Source organism: Juglans regia, chromosome 3, assembly GCF_001411555.2.
Source record: "Juglans regia cultivar Chandler chromosome 3, Walnut 2.0, whole genome shotgun sequence".
In the NCBI taxonomy this organism is placed as follows: Eukaryota; Viridiplantae; Streptophyta; class Magnoliopsida; order Fagales; family Juglandaceae; genus Juglans; species Juglans regia.
Window position 1 is genome coordinate 18,155,828 of NC_049903.1, and position 21,929 is coordinate 18,177,756.

A 21,929-nucleotide genomic window follows, 5' to 3' on the forward strand; every position below is an offset into this window, starting at 1 on the left:
ATTAGTTTTTCTATAGGCAACCGTTGAGTGAAATCGTGGGGAAATTGGCTGCCACGTCAACTAATAATAAAAAAAACACTTCCAAAATCATAGACGAAATGAAACGGAGGGAGGAATTCAAATTTCTCATTTCAGAAGAAAAAATCATGACTGGGCGGGTCTGCATAGTCATCTTTGTGTGGGTGTCTCCGCCATGTCTGTCAGCCATATGTCATGCTCCTCTAATACTGCTTGTGCTTGAAGCCACTTCACTGCCATGAAATCGTCTTCATTGGTGTCATCTCCGGAGCCAGGTGATAGTTTGGAGAGACGACCAAGGCCCCGAGCTCCGAAGCCAGGCAAAAACAATAGTTCCGACAATTGGGCTATGCGAGAGACCCAATACAAAAATCGCCACCATAGATGTAGTAAAATATAGGAAGCTTGGAACTAGAGGTGGAAGAGGATGAGCTAGCCACCACCGTCGGCTTGTAGAGCCGAAGCTGAAGGTTGTTAATGGCGTTGAAAAGAACGTCTTTCCATAAAACGAAGTCATCATCATGGATGGGAACATCGAAACTCAGTTTGGCAGAGTAGACGATGGAACCGTCACTATATACAAGGACGCCTCGGCATTCATCAACTACATAGGGAGGAGTGGTGGTGGCAGAAGCTAAGGCAAAGGCAATGATGTCGAACATGGTTTCTTTCCTTTAATTCTCAGGACCTCTGTGGAAGGATTCAAAAGGGTTTGCTGGTAATTGGTTTAAAGTGAACAACAATGGAAGAGTTTATAGAAGGCTGAAGGCGGCATTTGGATTGGTGTGTGGCATCTTGTTTTTGTTCTTATGTGTTTTGGTCAAATGGATTATGGGACAAATGCTTGGGTAGGAGAAAACGTTCATCTCAAAATTATAGAAAACGTGCACTCAGGACGGAACCAGAAAATCTAGTTTGAAGGCTAAGTTTAGAAAAAATAATTTTGGGAGGTTAAATATTAATTTTTATATAGTCTACTTTATAAAAACACCTTCTAAAACTTAATTTTCATAAAATTTTAAAAATTTTAGAGGGCCTTAAGTTAGTTCCGCCCATGCGTGCACTAGAAGACGAAGGGAAGGCAGAAGATGAATGGAGAAATGGGAAAAAAGGGAAGACAAGGGGAGAAGAAATGGCGTCGTCTAATTTGCCATGTGGGATGCGGTTTCCCCGCAGTTCTTCTGGCCAATTAGCTATAGAGTTTTTGAAAAAAATGCATCTGAAAATTCGAGAAAACATGCACCAGAAGACGAAGAGAAGGTGGAAGACGAACAGAAAAATGGGAGAAAATGGGAAGACAAGGAGAAAAGATAACCACTTTAATTAACCACTTTTTAATTAAAATTAATTAATTAATTAAAATTTACTTTTTCTTAACCACTTTTAAAATATCTATAAATAAAATAATTTATTCTTTTCTATATTGTTTAAATATTCATTCATATATTCTTATTTCTCCTATAAAAAAAAATATATGAATTTTCTTATTTCTTTCTTCATTTTAAATATTTTTCTAACTACGGTTAAATTTGTAATATTTTCTAATATTTTAATATTTTTCATATATTAGTGTGAACATAATATCTCTCTATTGTCAAAATGCCAATAAAAAATTAAAAAGAAAATAAAGATGGAAAAAACACATTCCTGATTTCATCCTATTTTTTGTAAACTTGTTATCCTATTTGCAAAGTTTTTAACATGAGTAATTTTCTTCTTATTAAACTAAAATACTCTAATAATAATGTAACTTTTTCATATTTCATAAATAAAGATGTAATGGACAAACAAAAAAATAGATGTAAATTTATTTAGCAAATAGAACTTCTTCAATGAATTTATAAAAAAAAAAAAAGTTTGGATTAAATAGTAAAATATATAGAGTAAGATTCCATTAGTATAAAAAGAATTTGAATGATATCTAATCAATAAAAATATATATTATTGGTATATTGTGACGTGTCCTCCCAAAAAAGAAAAAGAAGGGCCTCTCGAGTGATTTTTTCTTTGTTTTAAGTTCGAAAGTATCGACCAATACTATCAATGAAGTTATGATGATCTATTAGCCGTGAGGTACAAGATTGCCCGTAGCAAGTACAATATGTACAACCTTGTTAATTAACTCATATCCATTTCCAATTATTAAATCAGGTTCGTAGATCACGTAACAGCTCAAGAGGAATATTTTGCAGCAACCAAAGCTGAGGCCAAGTCTCTTAAATCAGATTCCGCAGATCACATAACAGATCAAGATGAATATTCTGCAGTAACTAAACCTCAAGCCAAGTCTCAAATTGCAGAGAAGACGTAGCAATCCTGGACCTGCAATTCCATTTCTGTTACACGCCTTTTTAGCATCTTTTTGAATTTTGAATGTTACTTAAAGTAGAGTCCGTCACTCACAAGAGTTCTATATATACATACACTCTGTACACAGTTTAATCATCGAGAAATATCAGATTTATTTCAATCTATCCATCTGTAAAGTTCTACATGGTATCAGCCACAACGACTTGCGTCACTTTCTAAATCCTTCTTCTCTGCTCCCACTTCCTTTCAAACTTATTTCTCATTCGACTCATAAACACCATGGTCGTCTCCACCAACTCTTCCTCTATCTCTGATAATACTCCCACCACGCTACCTATCTTCAATCCTTCCAGCAGTATAAATATTTCTAAACTTACCCGCACCAATTTTCCTACTTGGAAAGCCACCATGCTTCCCTTTCTCAAGGGTCAAAAAGTTTTTGGGTACGTTGATGGTACTCTCAAAATGCCGGCAAAGGAAATTTCTAGCAACGATGGCACACTGCAACCCAACCCAGCCTTTGATCTATGGGAAACCCAAGATAATCTTATTCTCAGCTGTATTAATGCATCTCTCACTGATGAAATACTCATGCAGGTATCACAGTGTAGTACTTCTCATGAAGTCTGGACTTCTCTACACACGGCTTTTGCTACACAGTCAAAAGCCAAAGTCATTCAAGTCCGTTCACAACTTGCCACTGCTCGGAAGACTACACAGTCTGTAACAGACTATTTCATGTATGTCAAAAAACTTTCTGATGACCTCGCTATGGCAGGTCAGGCCATCCACTGTGATGAGATAATCACATATCTCCTTGCTGGTCTTGGACCCGAGTATGATTCCCTTATTACCACTATCTCTGTTAAAGAACATGTCTCCTTAGAAGAGGTATTCTCTATGCTGCTCACTTGTGAGGCACTTATGCAGCATCATCAACAAGCTCTCTTGACTCCTATCCCAGCGGCTAATGTTGCTACAAAACAATATCCTTTTGGATCACATGGTCGTGGCAACAACTCTTCTTTTCGGAATAGAGGACGTGGTCAATCATCCTCTCATGGTAGAGGTAATTTCCAATCTGCTACTCGTTCCCATAACTACACTAATATTTGGTGTCAGCTTTGTGACAAACCTGGTCATATTGCGGCTCGGTGCTTCAAAAGATTTGATAATCAGTTTCTTCCCCAACCTCCTCGGCCCAATCATCAAGCCAACATTGCCTCCAATCAAACCATCTAGCATTCAATGGAGCAAGAATGGCATGCCGACACTGGAGCTACGCATCACTTGACTAACAACTTGAACAATCTTAATGTTCGTAATGAAGAGTATGCTGGTAACGATCAGATTCAAGTTGGAGATGGCACAGGTTTGCACAAAACTCACCTAGGAAAAGCCTCTTTATCGACACACTCTCAATCCTTTGTTCTTGATCAAATCTTAGTTGTCCCTCAAATTATAAAAAATCTAATTTCCATCAAGAAATTCACTGAAGATAATCCTGTCTATTTTGAATTTCATGCTTTTTATTTCTTGATCAAGGATTACTTGGGGAACACCCTGCATAAATGAGTAGTCAAAGACGGCCTCTACTGTTTCTCGCAACCTCTTCAGCATTTATATCCAAGAGCTCTTGTCGGTGTTCGTGTCTCAATCTCTGATTGGCATTGTCGTCTTGGGCACGCCTTTAGAGCATTGTTAATCAGGTTGTTCACAAAAATAATCTTCCCTTCAATTCCAATAAAAGGCACAGAATTTGTCCTGAGTGTGAGATGGCAAAAAGACATAATTTACCGTTTTCAAATTCTATACCTCATGTTACTAAGCCCTTGGAACTACTTTATTCAGATGTGTGGGGGCCTAGTTCCGTAATTTCGAGCTATGGCTCTCGATATTATGTTTGTTTCTTGGATGCTTTTACAAAATTTATTTGGTTATTTCCTCTTAAGCAAAAATCTGATGTTGAACATATTTTTCTACAATTTCAGACGTATGTTGAACGCCACTTTGAAACCAAAATTAAAGCTATTCAAACTGATTGGGGAGGAGAATATCGTAGACTAAATACATACTTTTCCAATTGTGGTATTCAACATCGCCTTGCTTGTCCTTACACACATGAGCAAATTGGCTCTGTTGAACGACGACATCGCCAAATTGTTGAAATGGGTTTAGCTTTATTGGCCTATGCTAATCTTCCAAAACCATATTGGGAAGATGCGTTTTTAACTGCTGTATATATAATTAATCGTCTTCCTAGTAAAATTTTGAACAATTACTCTCCTTTTGAAAAAGCGTATAACCAAAAACCAAATTATAATTTTATGCGAGTTTTTGGCTATGCTTGCTGGCCTAACTTACGCCCCTATAACAAACATAAATTTGATTATAGATAAAAAAAAAACGTGTATATTTATTGGCTATAGTCTCTCACATCAAGGATATAAGTGCCTAGACCTGTCTACGGGAAAAATAAATAAAATCATGAGCTGAGGTTGATTTTTGGAAAAATATGCATGTTTTGTTATGAAAAGAAATTTGAAATGACCTCAGTTATTTGTTCTGCATGACTCATGACATTCTGTTTAAGAACAAAGTACTTTCTGTCATGACTGGTGTAGACATGAACAAAGTTTTGGCATTCCGTTTCTGAACTATGCAAAAGAGAGCGAATATGAAAAATTATGCATAAATTATATTTTTGTGATCTGATTTTGTTCTGTTCTGAAAATATTTTGTACTATGATGTGATATGATGTGATTTCTGAAACCTCTGGCATGACATTCTGTTTCTGTTCTGACCTTACCATGGGTGTAAAACTGTGGCCTTTGTTTGAGTTCGTACCAACTTTTTTGTTTCTGGTGCATCCAATTTGGAAGCAAAGTGGTTTTCTGCATGGTCTTTATTATGTGCACACTCGGGCCTTCGAGAATGATAAAGGGAAAATTCACATTCTGTTTTTGCTCGATTGGCCGCCAGGATTTGCACAACCCTACCACGGGGGTTAAACATGGAATTCTGTTCTGATATGATATTTCAGTTATGCTGTGCCAAGGGAATTTTGAATAAGAATATTTTTAAACTTTCGCTCTGATATTTTTGATAGCATGTTCTGACTCTACATTTTGAAAATAAAGTATTTTGTTCTGCACTCTGAATTCTGTAAATGCTCATGTTTGCATACTGGTATATGTTTTCTGCTTACTGAGTTGTTGATAACTCACCCACTTTATCTTCACAATATTTTCAGATGATTTTAGATTTTTTAACTGAGGATCAAGACTATGAAGTATTGAGTGAGATGACTTAAGAATAGTGGAGTAAGAATAGAAAATTTTTGATGAGTATTGGTATTTTTGTTAATTATATATTGTTGAAATGTGAATTTAAGTGACATGTAGAGAAATTGATATTTTTAAGGTTACTGTATTGAGGATTTGATATATGAGTATGTGTGGTTAATTATATTTGAAGTGTTTATGTTTGATTTGGAGCTTTTGGAAGTGTATTAGCAATGTTGAAATTGATAATCAGGTAATATAAGTTAACTCTCTGGACCCTTAAGGACGGGGCATTACACGTTCCCTATTATATGGCCGCTCATTGTACTGCCGCACTGTAATTGACTTTTAAGAGAAGAGAATAAAATTCACTGCAGTTTCCTATACATATGCACGTTACTGAATCACATAAATTTTGTGTTTGTGTGTGATTAACTTTGTTTTTGCTTAACTGGACAATGGTCTCTCAGAAATTGAAACATGCTACAATTTGTTGGTCTCGTGCTATTATCACAAATCAAGATGCCTTGGTGCAGAATCACAAATGGCGTAGTTAATCCGCCGCCTTTGCTTAATTCGAGTTCTCTTTCTTGGAAGGGCTTGTTGGGATTTATAGAGTTGCTTCGGGCTTGAAAATAAGCAAATTTTACAAAAACAAGATACAGATTTTGATGGGTTCACAGTTGGATCAAGCAACAATTGATTATCTGCTCATTTCATGTCCACATGGAGAGATTATATAGTCGTATGATGTTAATTTGGTTTTGAGACTTGTACAAGTATTTCTTCTTGAATGCTGCTGTTTGTCTTTCACAAGTCGATTAAAGAAGGTTTCCAAATTGATCAAGGACGCATACCTTGTGGAAGTCGCCCCGGATTCCCATGATCTCAAATCTTTCAAGCTTGTGGCATTAGTGATTATGCTGCCAGATTATGCTATGGAATCTCATGAACATTTATACCAAGCCATGGGCAGCTTGTTTCACAGACCAAAGCATCTTTTTCATCCATCCCTGCTTGTTCTTCTTGAAAATAAAAAGCAACTTACTGAGCCAAGAGAAGAGTATTGCCTTTTACAGTTAGTTTTGGCTGCATAGACCAAAATCCTTGTAATTGGGAGCTAATTTCCAAGAGAGAGAGACACAGATATAATTGCTCAATGATTTGAAAATAACGTAAACATCACCAAACTGTCTCTCTCCAAACTGTTTCTCTCACTTAACCTTTTCCACAACTGCAACTCTACTACTCCCCATGCATCAAAGTAAGAGTATTATTAATTAGAAACCAATTCTAATGTTTAACGGTTAGTCTAATAGAATTAGGATTAGATGATTCCGTCATTAGAAGTCTATGTTTGGTTGTTAAAGTGATCTCAACCCATTTCAAACTAATTATTGATAAAATTTACTACTTTTTCAACTTCACATAAAAAAAATTAAACATATCTCAACTTACTTCATGCATTCAAATACATATCTCAACCTATTTATAGGGGTGAGCTCACTCGGACTTTGACGGAGTCGGAATGTGCACCTCCAACCTTCGACTCCGACTGGGGTTGGAGGTAAAAATCATCTTTGACTCTGACTCCGATTGGAGTCAGAGTTCGACTCTGATCGGAGTTCGGAGCTTTGATCGGAGTGCATGTGGGCTTGCCATACTCAGATTGGGCTTGGGCCCATAACCCAATTCGAAATTCAAATTGGCTCATTCTTGTTTAAAAATATTTTTTAAAAAAAAGACAAAATAATGTAAAAAAATAACTAAAAAATCTAACATATTGTAAAAAATAAGTTAAAAAGCTAAAATTTAAATACAATGACTAAATCATGTACAATACAAAAATAGGTGATTAAATGTGTGCAAACAATAAATTTAAAAGTAAAAATTTGCAATAAATTTAAATTTACAACACCAAAATATAAATAATGTCATAGATTTGATTCAAATAGTCACAGTCCCCTCCATCGATCCTGACAATCCATGCATTTGAGTCGATGACTCGTCGACTAATACTCAATAGTGATTTCTTGCATGAAGTTTTGCTGAGCAAATGCACTATCTTTCCTTAATTATTTAACTATAGATTTCTAAACCATCAGCCAAGTGATACATGACATAAAATATGACACATTATGAACTCACATCCACCTCTACCTCTGACAAGTTTGGCATGATGGTAATCATGGTATTGAGTTTCTTACTAAGAAAGTGGCTAGGGGATTCTACATCACACGGTGTGTCCGTCTCAGTCATCCACAATTAGTTTAGGGTTCACAGCTAGGTCTACAAAATCATATAAATTATAAATTAAATAATAAAAATATTAAATTTATGTAAATAATCATTTGAAATGATAAAGTTACCCGATTCAAGCCTATAACTTTTGGCATCAATGGTATATACTCCAATGGGTGTTGAACTTAAGAAGTTCTGTGTGCAAACGAGGGCCTCAACGGTGGTTGGAGGCAATTTGTGTGATGTTCGCTCAAGTATAGCTCGAGCGAACATCAAACAGACATTGTCTGAAGGGCATTATTTGATTTTTCCCTAACAAAATCCCACAAATCTCATGACTAAAACCCCTAAAAATAGAAGTCCCCCAATCCAAACAATAAATCAACAACAAAAACCACAAAAACAACAAATTTCACAAACAACTTCAACAGTTTTCAAACCCTAAATCATTCAATTAACAAACAATTAAAACTCTTATAACAAAATATAAGATGTTACGCTTTCCTTTATAGTGGCTCGTGGCAGTGCAAGCGATAGGGAGAGAAGAGAGACGACAAAGAGAAGATATTGGAGAAGGAGAACCAAGGAGGAGAGAGAGTTTCTATGTGAGAGTGAGGGGGAGAAGTGAGAAAGAAATGAAGGGGTTCCTATGTTTTGGACTCCCTTGTGAATAAAACGACGTCGTTCTGCTTTAAACGGAGCAATGTTGTTTAGTTAGGCTAATGTTTTTAAAAAGTGTTGGTGTTCGAAGTATATGTGGGCTCCAAACTCCGACTAAAGGAGCTGGAGTAACTTCGACTTCGATTTTCGATAACTCTGACTCCGTCAGAGTCAAAGCGACATCAAAGCTTGGACAGAGTCGGAGTGGTCGGAGCTTTTGCCCACCACTACCTATTTACATTCAAACACATCTCAATGTGACTTACAAAATACTACTTTCACAGATCAAGTTGGACATCTGAGATCACCTAAACATCCAATCGTAGCCTAGTGTTATATGTGCCATATTACGTAGAACATAAAACTCTAACAATATACTCATAAAATAAACCCTACTCATGCAAAACTCTTTTAAAGAAATTTGATAATGTTATTAAGTACCCATGGTTAGCTAGTTAACTAAAATCTTGATAAATCCATCAAAACAAAGAGGGAAACAACAATAGATGGAATTGGATAAATTTTGGAATAAGTACTCGGCATAAATTTTGGAATAAGTACTCGGCTCTTTAAAAGCATATTTTATGAACCAACGTTGGAGGGGGGAATTGGTGTAAGGGATTTTTTGGAAGTGCAAAGGGCTATGCATATTAAGTTTGCTTGGAGGCTTTTGTCTACGGATAATTTGTGGACGAGGTTCTTTAAAGCAAAATATTAAAAAGGCAAGTATATTATGGTGACCAAGGCTAAAGCAACGGATTCTAGATTCTAGAAGTCGATCCTATGTGTGATGTTGGAGGTCTTGGAGAATATGTCTATTCTGGTGCGTGATGGAGGTGTTTCGTTTTGGTTTGATAAGTGGTTGTCTAATGGCCCATTCGCAGCTACAACTTCTAATATTACTTTGCCGCAGTTGAAGGTTAAAAAGTGTTGGGTGGAGGATGTATGGGATATGAGGATGATGGAGGAGCTAGTAGGTTCCAACCAGGTGACAAAAATTATATCTGAGGTACCTGATGGTATAGAAGGGAGGGACTTGGTGTTATGGCATCCTAGCCATGATGGACGTTTCTCTATAACGAGTGCTTGGGAGGTGATACGAGTAAGGGTCCTCAGCTAGAAGGGATGGAGTGGATATGGAATAGTTTGCATCCCTTTGGCCTCTCGTTGTGACTGCTACTTCTTGGGTAATGTTGAGGATAGAGACCATGTGCTGTGTTCGGGTGAGGTGGCTGAGGCAGTATGGAAAAGGGCAGCGCAAGTTTTGGGGGGTGAGTTTCATGCACGTAGGAAGCTGGTGGGCGCAAAGAGATCATTGCAAATAGGGATGCTAATTGGTTTAATGCCCTGTTTGATCTCTTGGAGGTTGTGGTAGAGACACTGCTTTGCTAGAATGGAAGGGAAACTTGAATCCATTGATGCTGTTTGGATGTCGGTAAAGTGTTGGCTGTAGCAATTTTTTGGATCGATGTCGAAGATGGGTGTAATTTCTAGTGTAGATTGTATGATCCTTTCAAAACTGGACATACCCATGTGTGAAGCCGTGGTTCGAAAACCTCAGATTATTTTATGGAAAATGCCAATGAATGGATGGGCTAAGCTGAATGTGGATGGTTCATGTAGAGGTAGTCCATGAAGTTGTGGTGGGGGAGGTGTTTTGAGAAATGATAGAGGAAAATTGTTGGCATCTTTCTCTATATAGTTTGGCTTTGGTACTAATAATGAAGCTGAACTTCGGGTGCTCATTTGTGATTTTTTGCTTTGTAGGGAGTTGGATATTTGGAAAGTTGAAAGTGAATGTGATTCGACTTTGGTGGTGTAGTGGCTAAGAAATAAGTCGTGCACGGTTTGGTATTTGTGGGATTTTTAGGAAGAGCTTCGTAAGGCTCTTCATGGTTTTGATTACACGATCTCTCATCAGCTTAGAGAAGGCAATAAAGTGGCAGATTTTCTAGCAAGGCAGGGGAGAGGGGATGAATTGTACCTATGTGGGTTCCGATAATTTACCCCACCGTTTTAGAGGTTTGCTTAGGTTGGATTATCTTGGTTTGCCTAGTATTAGGCCTTAATTTGCTTGCTTGGAGGGTTTTGGTTTTGTGTTTGTCTTAGTCCTGATTGTTTAAGGTTTTCTTCCGCCAAAAGTGAGGGTTTGTTTTAATAAAGTTTGGAGGTTCCGTCCTCTTTTAAAAAAAAATTATAAACAATAAATGGTTAGGATTTTATTTTCAATATATTAATTTGATGGTAAATTCTAAAATGTCTTCATTTCTTCCTTAGGCTAAAGTCTAGATTCGAGAAAAGAAGAGAAGATGAAAGGCCTAATGGAAAATCTAGAGAGAATTTGGGTGTTTGTTAGAGACCCTAATAAAGTAATGTAAGATAGATAGAACTATGGAAATGGAGTAGAAGACAATGAAAGAACTAAACTATAATAGTATTGATATTCTGGGTCAGTTCGAGGCAAACCCAATGCTCCAAACAGTTCAATAGATCATACAAGATTCAGACTCCCTTTCATTTTCCCCCCATCCCAGTACTTAATTCCCTTTTTGACTTCTAACAAACTAACAAGTAGATTTATACATTACCCTTACCCTTCTAATACAATGGAAATAACTATCAAAACGCAGTGTTTTAGACACAAGTAAACTAAGGCATTAAAATAAAACTCTGCCTTTTAAGGCTTACATACGACGTTGTTACTACTTTTATTAAATGCTGTCGTTTATGACTGGCATAAGTCTTCTCTTGCATGACACTTCTTCATTTCATGTTCACTTCTAGCATGACTCATCTTTCTTCATAGGTCAAGCACCTACCTTTACCATTTTCTTTGCACCTCCGTCCTCTTCCACGAGGCACCTAACAATCTCCCTTGCTTAAAAACCTTGCCCACAAGGTGTGGGTAAATGTTTCATAACCTCCAAAGGCCCTCCCAACTGTTGTCCTCTGATGGGGCACCAACCCATTTGACAAGAACCTTCGTCACAAGCTTGTGGCCCTGCTATCTCAAACGACGGTCCAGCATCGCCTCTGGCTCTGGTCAAACTTCTCCTACATCGTTAGTTGGTGGTAGCATTGGAAAAGCTTGGATATGTGCTCCCAATTTTCGTTTCAAGCAAGAAACATGCAATACAGGGTGCATCTTGGTTGTGGGTGGCAGATCTAGATGATATGCTACAGATCCCACCTTTTGGGTCACCTAGAAAGGCCTAAAAAACTGTGGGGCCAATTTCAAGCTGTGGCGCACTGCCACGATCTTCTATCGGTATGGTTGGAGGCACAGGTAAACCCAATCTCCCACCATGAATTCTCTCTCTATTCTATGTTTGTCAACGTAGTGTTTTATACGACTCTATGATGCATTGAGATTTTCTTTTAAAAGACTGATGATCTGAGTCCTGGTTTTCAATAACCCATTAATTGTGTCATTGTTTGAGGTCCCTAGACATAGTCTATTAATTTCGGGGTGGGTACCCATAAACAACCTCAAAAGGCGTCAACTTTATAGAGCTCTGGTAGGTACTATTGTACCACCACTCAGCCAATGGAAGCCACTGGCTTCAGGCTCTAGGTTTTTGACTGGAATAGCACCTTAGGTATCCTTCTCGTGCTTTATTAAGTGCCTCTGTTTGCCCATCGCTTTGCGGGTGGTATGTAGAGCTGTAGTTTATAGTTGTACCCTATAGGTCAAAGAACCCTTTCCAAAAAGAGCTAAAAAAAACAGAGTCTCGATCCTACACAATGGATTTTGGAAATCCATGCAATTTGAACACTGACTACATAAACTCCTTGGCCACATCTTGTGCTGTGAATGGGTGAACCAGGGCCATAAAATGGCCATACTTTGTAAACCAATCTACCACCACAAATATAACAGTGAAGCCTTGAAATTTTGGTAGACCCTCTACGAAATCCATAGAGATATCTATCTAGGTTTGTTGAGGTATAAGGAGTGGCTGTAATAATCCAGTTGGGGGCATTGTCTCATACTTCATGGCTTGAAAAACACCACATTCCCTCACCCACATTTTGATGTCACTTTTCATATCCCTTTAGATGAAATCCCTCTTGCCCCTTTGATATGTCTTTAGATAGCTTGAATGTCTAGCCAACGGGTCTGAATGTATGTATTGTAGGACCTTCATTTTGAAATGGGAATTAGGCACCACCATGAGTCTCCCCTTTTTTACAATAAGCCCTTGTTGTAGTGTCTCCCCCAGTTTATCTATGAGTTTATGGAATAGATCTGTAAACTTAGATGAAAGTTGGTAACTGCTTCTCAGCTCTTCAATCCACATAGGGTTGGGAAAGGTAATTAGGGCCAGCAACCCTCCACCATTACCTTCTACCTCAAAGAGGGCATCAACCACTTTATTTTTTATGCCTTTCTTATACTCAATCTTGAACTGATATCCCATCAATCACAATAGCAATTTCTGCTGCACCTTAGTCCCCACCCTTCGCTCTAATAAAAATTTCAGAGTCTGCTGATTTGTTTTAATTACAAAGGATTGACCCAAAAGATAGGGTCGCCAATTTTGAACTACGATCACAAGGGCTAGTAATTCCCTTTCATAAGTTGAAAGGAGCAAAGCCTTCCCCTTCAACACTTTATTTAGGAAAGCTAGAGGCTACCCAAACTGCATTAAGACAACCTCGATCCCCTTCCCACTCAAGTCACATTCAATTGTAAAAGGGAATGAAAAATCTAATAACTTGAGTACCAGAGGTTGGGTGACCACTTCCTTCAGCTTGTTAAAAGCTTGTTCAACTTCATTATTCCAATTAAAAGCATTCTTCTTGAGGAAATTAGTTAAAGGGCTACTAATAGCCTATAATCCTTTATAAACTTCCGATAATGGCCTGTTAAACCTAAGAACCCCTTCAAAGCCTTAGGATTATTCGGTGTGGGCTAGTCCAGCATCGATTTCACCTTGGCAGGGTCTGTCTTTGCCCCTTGGGTAGAAATGATATGCCCTAAGTAGTCCATCTCCTCTATACCAAATTTGTGTTTCAAAAATTTTGCATACAGTTGGTGGTGTTGCAATAACTTCAACACTTGATCTAGGTGGCTTAAGTGTTCAGTTAAGCTCCTGCTATACACAAGAATGCCATAAAAGAAAAAAAAACCAAAACAAATTTTCTCAATAGAGGTTTAAATACCTCTATCATTAACCATTAGAAGGTCGATGATGCACTAGTGAGCACGAAAGACATCACCAAGAACTCATAGTGGCCTTCATGAGTTCTAAATGCGGTTTTTGCTTAATCTTTTGGCACCACTTGGATCTGGTCCCAACCTCTCATAGTCAACCTCAGTGCCTTATCAACCTTTAGCTTGGCCTTTTGAACCATGGTTGGGTCTAGGAAGCTGTGGGTGCTTCTCGAATCCACCAAAATAACCACCTGTTCTCCACCGATTTGCCCAGCCAACCTCATCATCTTGGGGGTAGGGGTTACAACTATTGCATTTAAGGATATTTTAGGTTTAGGTTCCTCTTTAGCTTCAATATCCTCCTCAATTAGAATCTGGTCTTCACCATTCACATCAATTTTTTTTTGTCTCGCTCTTCATACCCCTGTATTAAGTAAACTTTAGGGTTCTTACAGTTATGGGTAAGGCTCCACTTTTTATCACAGTAGTAGCATAGCCATTTTCTCATTTTTTTCATCCATTTGCACTGACATTATCTTCCTTGCAGGTCCAACAGTTTTTTGCCACCCACTTCCCCCACCATTGGAAGAGCCTCCTTGTGAAGAGGTTTTTGCATGTGGTAGGTAAGGTAGCTTTATCACCTATCGGTTTGAACCCTTTCCTTGTGTTGTGGAGGTATTCCTCCTGAATTATGGCCAAGCCAAAGGCCGCATTTAGATTGATTGGGTTCAACATTTTGAAAGGGAGACAGATCTCATCTTTCAGACCGTTGAGGAAGTAACTAAGCTTGTGAACATCGGATAGGCCTTTAAGCCTATTAGAGAGGGACTCACATTTTGCTTTGTATATTGCCATTGAGGAGGTCTATTTCAGCTTTGTCAAAGCCTCCATGGGCTCGTCATAGGCTGTGGGTCCAAAGCAAAGCTGGATGGCTCGTGTACAGGACTCCCAGTTGTGGAAATGGCCACTATCTCAAGCATCTTAGTACCAGATAAGTGCTTCTCCTTGCATGTAATATGAGGCCATTAATAGACGATGAGCAGGTTGTGTTTTAATAAAGTCAAAATACTAATTAGCCTTGAATACCCAACCTGTTGGGTTACCTCCTTTGAAACTTGAAAAATCTAACTTAACCCCTTTTGTGCAAGTCCTCCTGGGGTCTTGGATGTCCAGATCTTGATCATGGTGAGGTTTAGGAGGAACAATTTGTTTCTAGTTTTGGTTTTCTAGCACTGTTCGCAACATATTTGTGAGTTGGTCTACTCAATCAATGAGGGATGGAATGGATTTTACCTGAGCCGTTAGTTGATGGTGCGTGTGTTTCTGGTTGTGTTTAGATCGAGCGATCTTAGCCATGAGGATTACGATACCAATTGTTAGAGCCCCCAGTATAGTAATGTAAGATAGAACTATGGAAATGTAGTAGAAGACCATGAAAGAAGTTCTAGGGGTGTTAACCGCCCCTATGGGGCGAGGGCACCCCTTCCCCGCACCCCGCCCCGCATGGGGACGGAGGTGGGGTTTTCACCCCTGTCCCCTGACCCGGTGGGCGAGGTGCGGGGCAGATTCCCAATCCACCCCGCCTCCTTCTACTTAAAAAAAATACTACATTTTATTTGATTTAAAAATTATTTCTAAGTGTAAAAGTAATTAAAAATATATTTTTAGGCCCAAATTATAAATTTAAATTTTGTAAATATGATTATAATTTAAAAAATATGTAATTTTTAAATTTGCTAGTGCATATTTTATGTAAATTGTAGTGTATTAGTTTTTAAACTCTGTAGTTTTTAAATTTGCCGATGCATATTTTGTGAACAAGTCTAACAAATTGTAATATATATTTATATATACATAATTTGTAAAATAGAAATATATATTTATGTTTATATATATGTATATAATATATATATAAATGTAAGCGGGAGTGGGGCGGGGTTGGGCCCTCCTCGCCACCCGCCCCTACTAGGGGCCATAGATGCCGAGCGAAGCCCCACTGCCCACCCCTAGAAAGAACTTCACTATAATATTTAGGGGTGATAAAAGGTCCGGTCGGACCGAACGGACCGACTGGACTGGCCGTTTCGGTCCGGACCGGACCGGACCGAGACTTAGACCGGTCCGGTCCATATTTTAGAGGACCGAAAACATTCGGTCTGGTCCACGATCCACGGTTTTTTCGGACCGGACCGGACCGAATGAAAAATTAAAAAAAATATATTATATATATTTTTTATATATAATAATTGTACAATTAACAATATAAATTTTTAAATATATTATTAATACTTGTTAATATTCTATAAATTAACAATATTTTATATATATATCTTCATCTAACCTATCACTATTAACAATATAAAATTTTAAATATGCTATTAACACTTGTTAATATTCTATGAATTAATAAATATATAATATCAATTAGTTAATTATATAGTAATTATATAAATTAATAATATAATTTTCAACTAATTTATTATCATTGACCATATAAAATATTTTTTTATTGAGTTTGTTACATAATCCACATTAATAAGTCACTTAATTTAATTTAGTATTTTAAATAAAATTTTTTATTAATTATTTAAAAAATAAAAAAAAGAGGGCAGACCGACTGGACCGGACCGGTCCCTTTGGATGTTCGGTCCGGTTCGAAAAAATGATGGATCAAAAATTTTCGGTCCATCACCGGACCGGACCGAACCGGACCGGACCGAACCAGACCGTTTACAGCCCTAATAATATTGATATTCTGGGTTGGTTTGAGGCAAACCCAATCCATCAAAAAATTCGATAGATCATACAAGATTCAGACTCCTTTTTGTTTTCCCCCCATCCCAGTACTTAATTCCCTTTATGACTTCTAACAAACTAACAAGTAAATTACTACATTACCCTTCTAATACAATAGAAATAACTGTCAAAACACAATGTTTTAGACACAAGTAAACTAAGGCATTAAAATGAAAGTCTACCATTTAAGACTTACATACGACGTCGTTACTACTCTTATTAAATGTTGCCGTTTATGACTGGCATAAGTCTTCTTTTGCACGACACTTTTTCATTTTATCTTCACTTCTTGCATGACTCCTATTTCTTCACAGGTCAAGCACCCACCTTTACCCTTTTCTTTGCACTGCCGTCCTCCACGAGGTACTTGACAACCTTCCCCGCTTAAAAACCTTGCCCACAAAGTGTGGATAAATGTATCGTAACCTCCAAAGGCTCTCCCAAGTGTTGTCCTCGAACGGGAAGATCTGGCGTATTAGCAAGCCAGCGGAATTTCGGGAGGTAGGTGATAATAAATTTGTTATTTCATTCTCTTCAGTAGCTGATAAGCTGAGGGTTTTAGATGGTAGACCATGACTGTTTGACAACCATCTGTTTGTACTTAAGGCGTTTGAAGCTTTTACTCAACCAAATGAGTGGAAGTTTGAGAGTGAACTTTTCTGGATCCAGATCCATAATCTACCAATGATTTGCATGACTAAGGAGAAGGGGAGTGTAATTGGTAAATCGTTAGGTAGATTGATGAAAGTTGATGTTCCTATTGATGGTATTGGATGGGGGGAGTGCTTAAGAGTACGGGTGGAGATTCCTTTGAAAAGAGCTGTTGTTAGAGGTAGATGGCTTATGGTGAATGGCCATAAGGTTTGGGTTGATATTAAATATGAGAAACTGCCTAGACTTTGTTTTAAGTGTGGGTGGTTGATTCACGGGGAGAAGGGATGCTTGAGGAAGAAGGATGAGGGGGATGGTGTTGGGAAGACTGTACAGGATCAATTTGGATCTTGGCTGAGGGCTGAAGGGGGACAAAAAAGAAGAAATCAGAAGGGAGGAAGGGAGGAGAGATCTGGTGCGGGAGCAGATTATTTTGGTGATTCAAAAAAGGGTGAGGCAAGTGAAAATCATGCAGATTCTGAAGGAAAATATTCTAATGGACTTGATGTTGAGGAGTCAGAGTCAAGTGTGGTGGGGGTGAGGAATGTGGGGGAAGGTGGGGTTAGGGAGAGATGTATGAAGGAACAAGCAATGGCTGAGGTACAAAACGAAGAAGAGAGAGTTGGGGAATAATTGGCCTAGGAAGGGAATGGATGAAATACCAGAAGATATGGGGAAGGGGATCTTAGTGAGAAAAACACCTGAGATGCCTTTGGGGGTACCAGAAATGGTTTGTGGTGAAATGGTAAGTGAAGAGAAAAAAAAGTTGAAAGGAAAAAAGTCTTGGAAAAGGAGAGCTAGAGAGTTTGGAAAAATAGAAAATGATGAGAGGTATCCAGTAAAGGGAAAAAGAGGGATAGAGATGGAAGGAGAAGGTGGGGGTTTTAAAAAACAGAGGCAAGCTTTAAAGGAGATTAACTCTCCAATGTCATTGGCAGGAGCTGCTGGGCAGCCCTGCCAGGAAATATGAAGGCCTTGAGCTGGAACTGCCGAGGGCTTGGCAACCCTCGGACAGTTCAAGTCCTTTGCATGATTGTAAAGGAGAAGCTGCCAGATTTTGTTTTCATTATGGAAACAAAATTGAGTTCGAAGAAAGTTGAAATGATACAAAAGAAGTTGGGGTTTGAGGGGTGTATGGTGGTTGAACCGAGAGGTTTGAGTGGTGGCTTGCTAATGCTTTGGAAGGATGTAGAGGGGGTTGAGTTGTGGAATTTTTCTCAATGGCACATCAACCTTTGGGTGAAGCCCAAAGGAGAACTTCATAAATGGCTCTTGACAGGGTTCTATGGGCATCCAGAAGCATCTAAAAGAAAGGGATCGTGGGAACTTCTACAAATGTTAAAGCCTCCTCCTAGAGTGGGATGGTGTGTCCTTGGAGATTTTAATGAGCTAGTGTCTCAAAGTGAAAAATGGGGGGGAAATGAGAGGAGAGAAAGTCAGATGGAGGAGTTTAGAAATGCTCTATCTAGTGGAGGGTTGAGTGATCTTGGGTGGAGGGGCAATAAATTTACTTGGAGTAATGGTCATGCTGATGGATCTTTTGTAAAAGAAAGGCTTGATCGTGCTGTTGCTAACCAAGTATGGAGAAAGGCTTTCAACAAGGTTGAGGTGGAGACTGTAATAGCATGGTGTTCTGATCTACCAATTCTGCTGTCTTGCTCCAAAGAAAGTGCTAGTAATGATAGAAATAAAAGACTTTTTCGATATGAAATCTGCTGGAATAAGGAAAGGGAGTGCAGTGAAGCTATAGAGGAGGCATGGGGAAGGAATGAGAGGGGGAGCAGTAGGCTTTTAAATGTTCAAAGGGGCCTCAACCTGTGTAGGCAGACTCTGAAAAGGTGGTCTATTGGGAAAGATTCAAGGAGAGGGACAGAGATTAAGTCTCTTTCTGAAAAACTAAAAGAGCTTAAAGAAAAAGAGGGCCCGAATTCAGTGGGTAAAATAAAGCAGATGAGTAGAGAATTAGAAGAACTGTTGGAGCAGGAAAACAGTTGGTGGAAGCAGAGAGCAAAGGTTCATTGGTTGCAACAAGGGGATCGTAATACAAAATATTTTCATATGAGTGCAAGCCAAAGAAAGAAAAAGAATACAATTTTTGAAATTGTTAATATGCATGGGTGCACTCTAAGGAAGCAGGAAGACATTGAAGGGGCATTTGGGAAATATTTTGAGGAAGTGTATAGATCAAACAATCCCACTGTAACTGATATTGAAGGATGCATATCTGATCTTGAGCCTAAGATTTCGACTAAGAAGAGGATGGGACTTGAAGGCACTTTTAGAAGGGAAGAAGTAGAAAAGGCCTTAAAACAAATGTCACCTTGGAAGTCTCCTGGATATGATGGGTTTGGGGCTGGGTTTTATCAAAGGCATTGGGGCATTATTGGCAGGGATGTTAGTGATGCAGTGCTAGAGTTTCTTAATAGGGGAAATATGGTGCCTGACTTAAATCATACACTCATTGCTTTAATTCCAAAGGTGAAGATGCCCAAGGAGGTGATGGAGTATAGACCAATCAGCTTGTGCAATGTTTTGTATAAGCTGATTGCAAAGGTTCTTGCAAATAGAGTCAAGAAGGTACTGCCTGAAGTCATTTCACAATCTCAGAGTGCTTTCATTGCTGATAGACTCATAACTGATAATATCATGGTTGCCTTTGAGTTACTTCACTCAATGCAGTTTGCTAACACAGGAAAGGTGGGAAATATGGCTGTCAAAATAGACATGTCAAAGGCATATGACAGAGTGGAATGGCCTTTCTTGAAAGTTATGCTGATTAGACTTGGTTTTGGAGAAAAGACAACAAGGCTGCTTATGATGTGTGTCCAAACTGTCAGTTTTTCAATCATGGTCAATGGGAAACTTGGAAAGAAGTTCATTCCATCGAGGGGTTTAAGGCAGGGAGACCCCTTATCCCCTTATTTGTTCTTGATTTGTGCAGAAGGATTGAGCCATTTGTTTAAGAAAGCTGAAAGGGAAGGGGTGCTAAGGGGAGTAGCTGCAGTAAGGGGGGGTTTAAGAGTTAATCATTTGCTCTTTGCTGATGATTGTGTGATTTTTGGCAAAGCAACAAGTGGAGAGTGGAGGAGTATGTATGCTATCCTTGAGTGTTATGAAAAGGCATCGGGACAGAAATTAAATAAACACAAAACCTCAATTTTCTTCAGCAAGAACACAAAGGAGAGTGTTAGAGGTGAAATTTATAGGGAAGCTGGATCTTGTATTTGTGATAGATATGAAAAGTATCTTGGTTTGCCAGCCATTGTTGGTAGATCAAAATATAATGCTCTGAGGGGGCTAAAAGAGAGGGTGTGGAACAAGATTCAAAATTGGAAAAATGTGTTTCTATCAAAAGACAAAGAGAGGGGGAAGCCTCAGACGTGGGCAAAGGGGAAGTCTTGTGGAAACATATGTGGAAGCTGGGAGTTCCAGGATCAGTAAAGCACTTTTTGTGGAAACTAGCAAGTAATATCCTACCTACAAAGCAAAATTTATACCAGAGAAAGGTAGTGGATAATTCAATGTGTCCAATATGCTTAAGAGAAGAGGAATCTGTCATGCATGCCATATGGGAGTGCCCAGCTGCTACTGATGTGTGGGCAGAGCAAGGCAGCCCTGTACAGAAATGGAGTGTGGGGGAAAAGAATTTCTACTAATGGTGGGAGGATGTGCATAGTAAACTAACAGCAGAAAACGTAGAGAAGATGGCCCTTATATTAAGAAACATATGGTACAGAAGAAACAGGATGGTTTTTGAAAATAAATTCTTGAGTCCAACTAGCATTGTTCAAATGTCTTTATCAGGTTATGAGGATATAAAATTGGCTCGAGAAAGGAGGGAGGAATATGGCTTTCAAGCAGCTAATAATGTGGATTCAAGGAGAGGCAGAGGCTGGAAAAAACCAGAAGGTAAACAGCTGAAGGTAAACTTTGATGCAGTATTAAAAGAGTCTACAAAGAAGTTGGGCCTTGGGGTGATCATAAGGGATTGCAGAGGGGAAGTTTTTGCAGCAGCAAGTTTAAGAAGAACATTGAGCTATGGGGCCTATGGGGCTGAATGCACTGCTTTGTGGGAAGCTATGATTCTGTGTGAAGAACTGGGAATAGGCGAGGTCATCTTTGAAGGTGATGCAAAAATTGTTATAGATGCAGTTAGTAGTGGGGAGAGAGATGACTCTAGCCTTGGTCACCTGGTAGAGAACTTGCAGCAGAAACTGAATTCACATTCAAGGTGGAAGTTAGCTTTTATCCATAGGGAAGGAAATGAAGTAGCCCATCAATTAGCTAAACTAGCTTTACATGGGGAAAATGATATGTACTGGGTAGAGGAAGGCCCTGAGGCCATTACAAGTCAATTGAGTATAGACAAAATGTATAGAGAACTTGTTACTATATGAATACAATGAGGTTTATTTCAAAAAAAAAGTGTTGTCCTCGAACGCACTACCAATCCACTTGACAAGAACCTCCATCATGGGCCTGTGGCCTTGCTGCCATTTAAATGAAGAGTGACAATACAACCATAGAAAAAGTATTTCGAAGAAGTGTATTGAATAATATATTTTATTTTTTTATTTTTTTATATATTTTTTTAATCATTATAAATATTTAATAAATAAAAATAAAAAATTCACAATATTATTTAAAAATATTTTCTTAATTACTAAATAAAAAAATATTTCGAAACACACTTTCGAGACCCAAGTTCGGTGGGATTAGCATTTCTGTTAAATGAAACTCTGCCGTTCCTGGCAAGTCGTTTCTACTCGTATTAAACGCTGCCGTTTAGGACTGGCATAAGTCTTTCTCT

General features: G+C 38.5%; 2 protein-coding genes across 2 annotated transcripts; one reads left to right on the forward strand and one right to left on the reverse strand.

The window, feature by feature from the left end:
* Positions 1-168: 168 nt before the first annotated feature.
* On the reverse strand, positions 169-680 carry LOC109002501 (probable carboxylesterase 15). Its single transcript, XM_018980287.2, has 2 exons — positions 386-680; positions 169-326 (listed from the first exon to the last, which is right to left on the reverse strand). The coding sequence occupies exons 1-2, from the start codon at positions 678-680 to the stop codon at positions 169-171; spliced, it is 453 nt and encodes a 150-aa protein (XP_018835832.1).
* A 20,143-nt stretch (positions 681-20,823) lies between these two features.
* LOC118347996 lies at positions 20,824-21,516 on the forward strand. Its single transcript, XM_035688711.1, has one exon. It carries the CDS (start codon positions 20,824-20,826, stop codon positions 21,514-21,516), a length of 693 nt encoding a protein of 230 aa, XP_035544604.1.
* Positions 21,517-21,929: the final 413 nt, after the last annotated feature.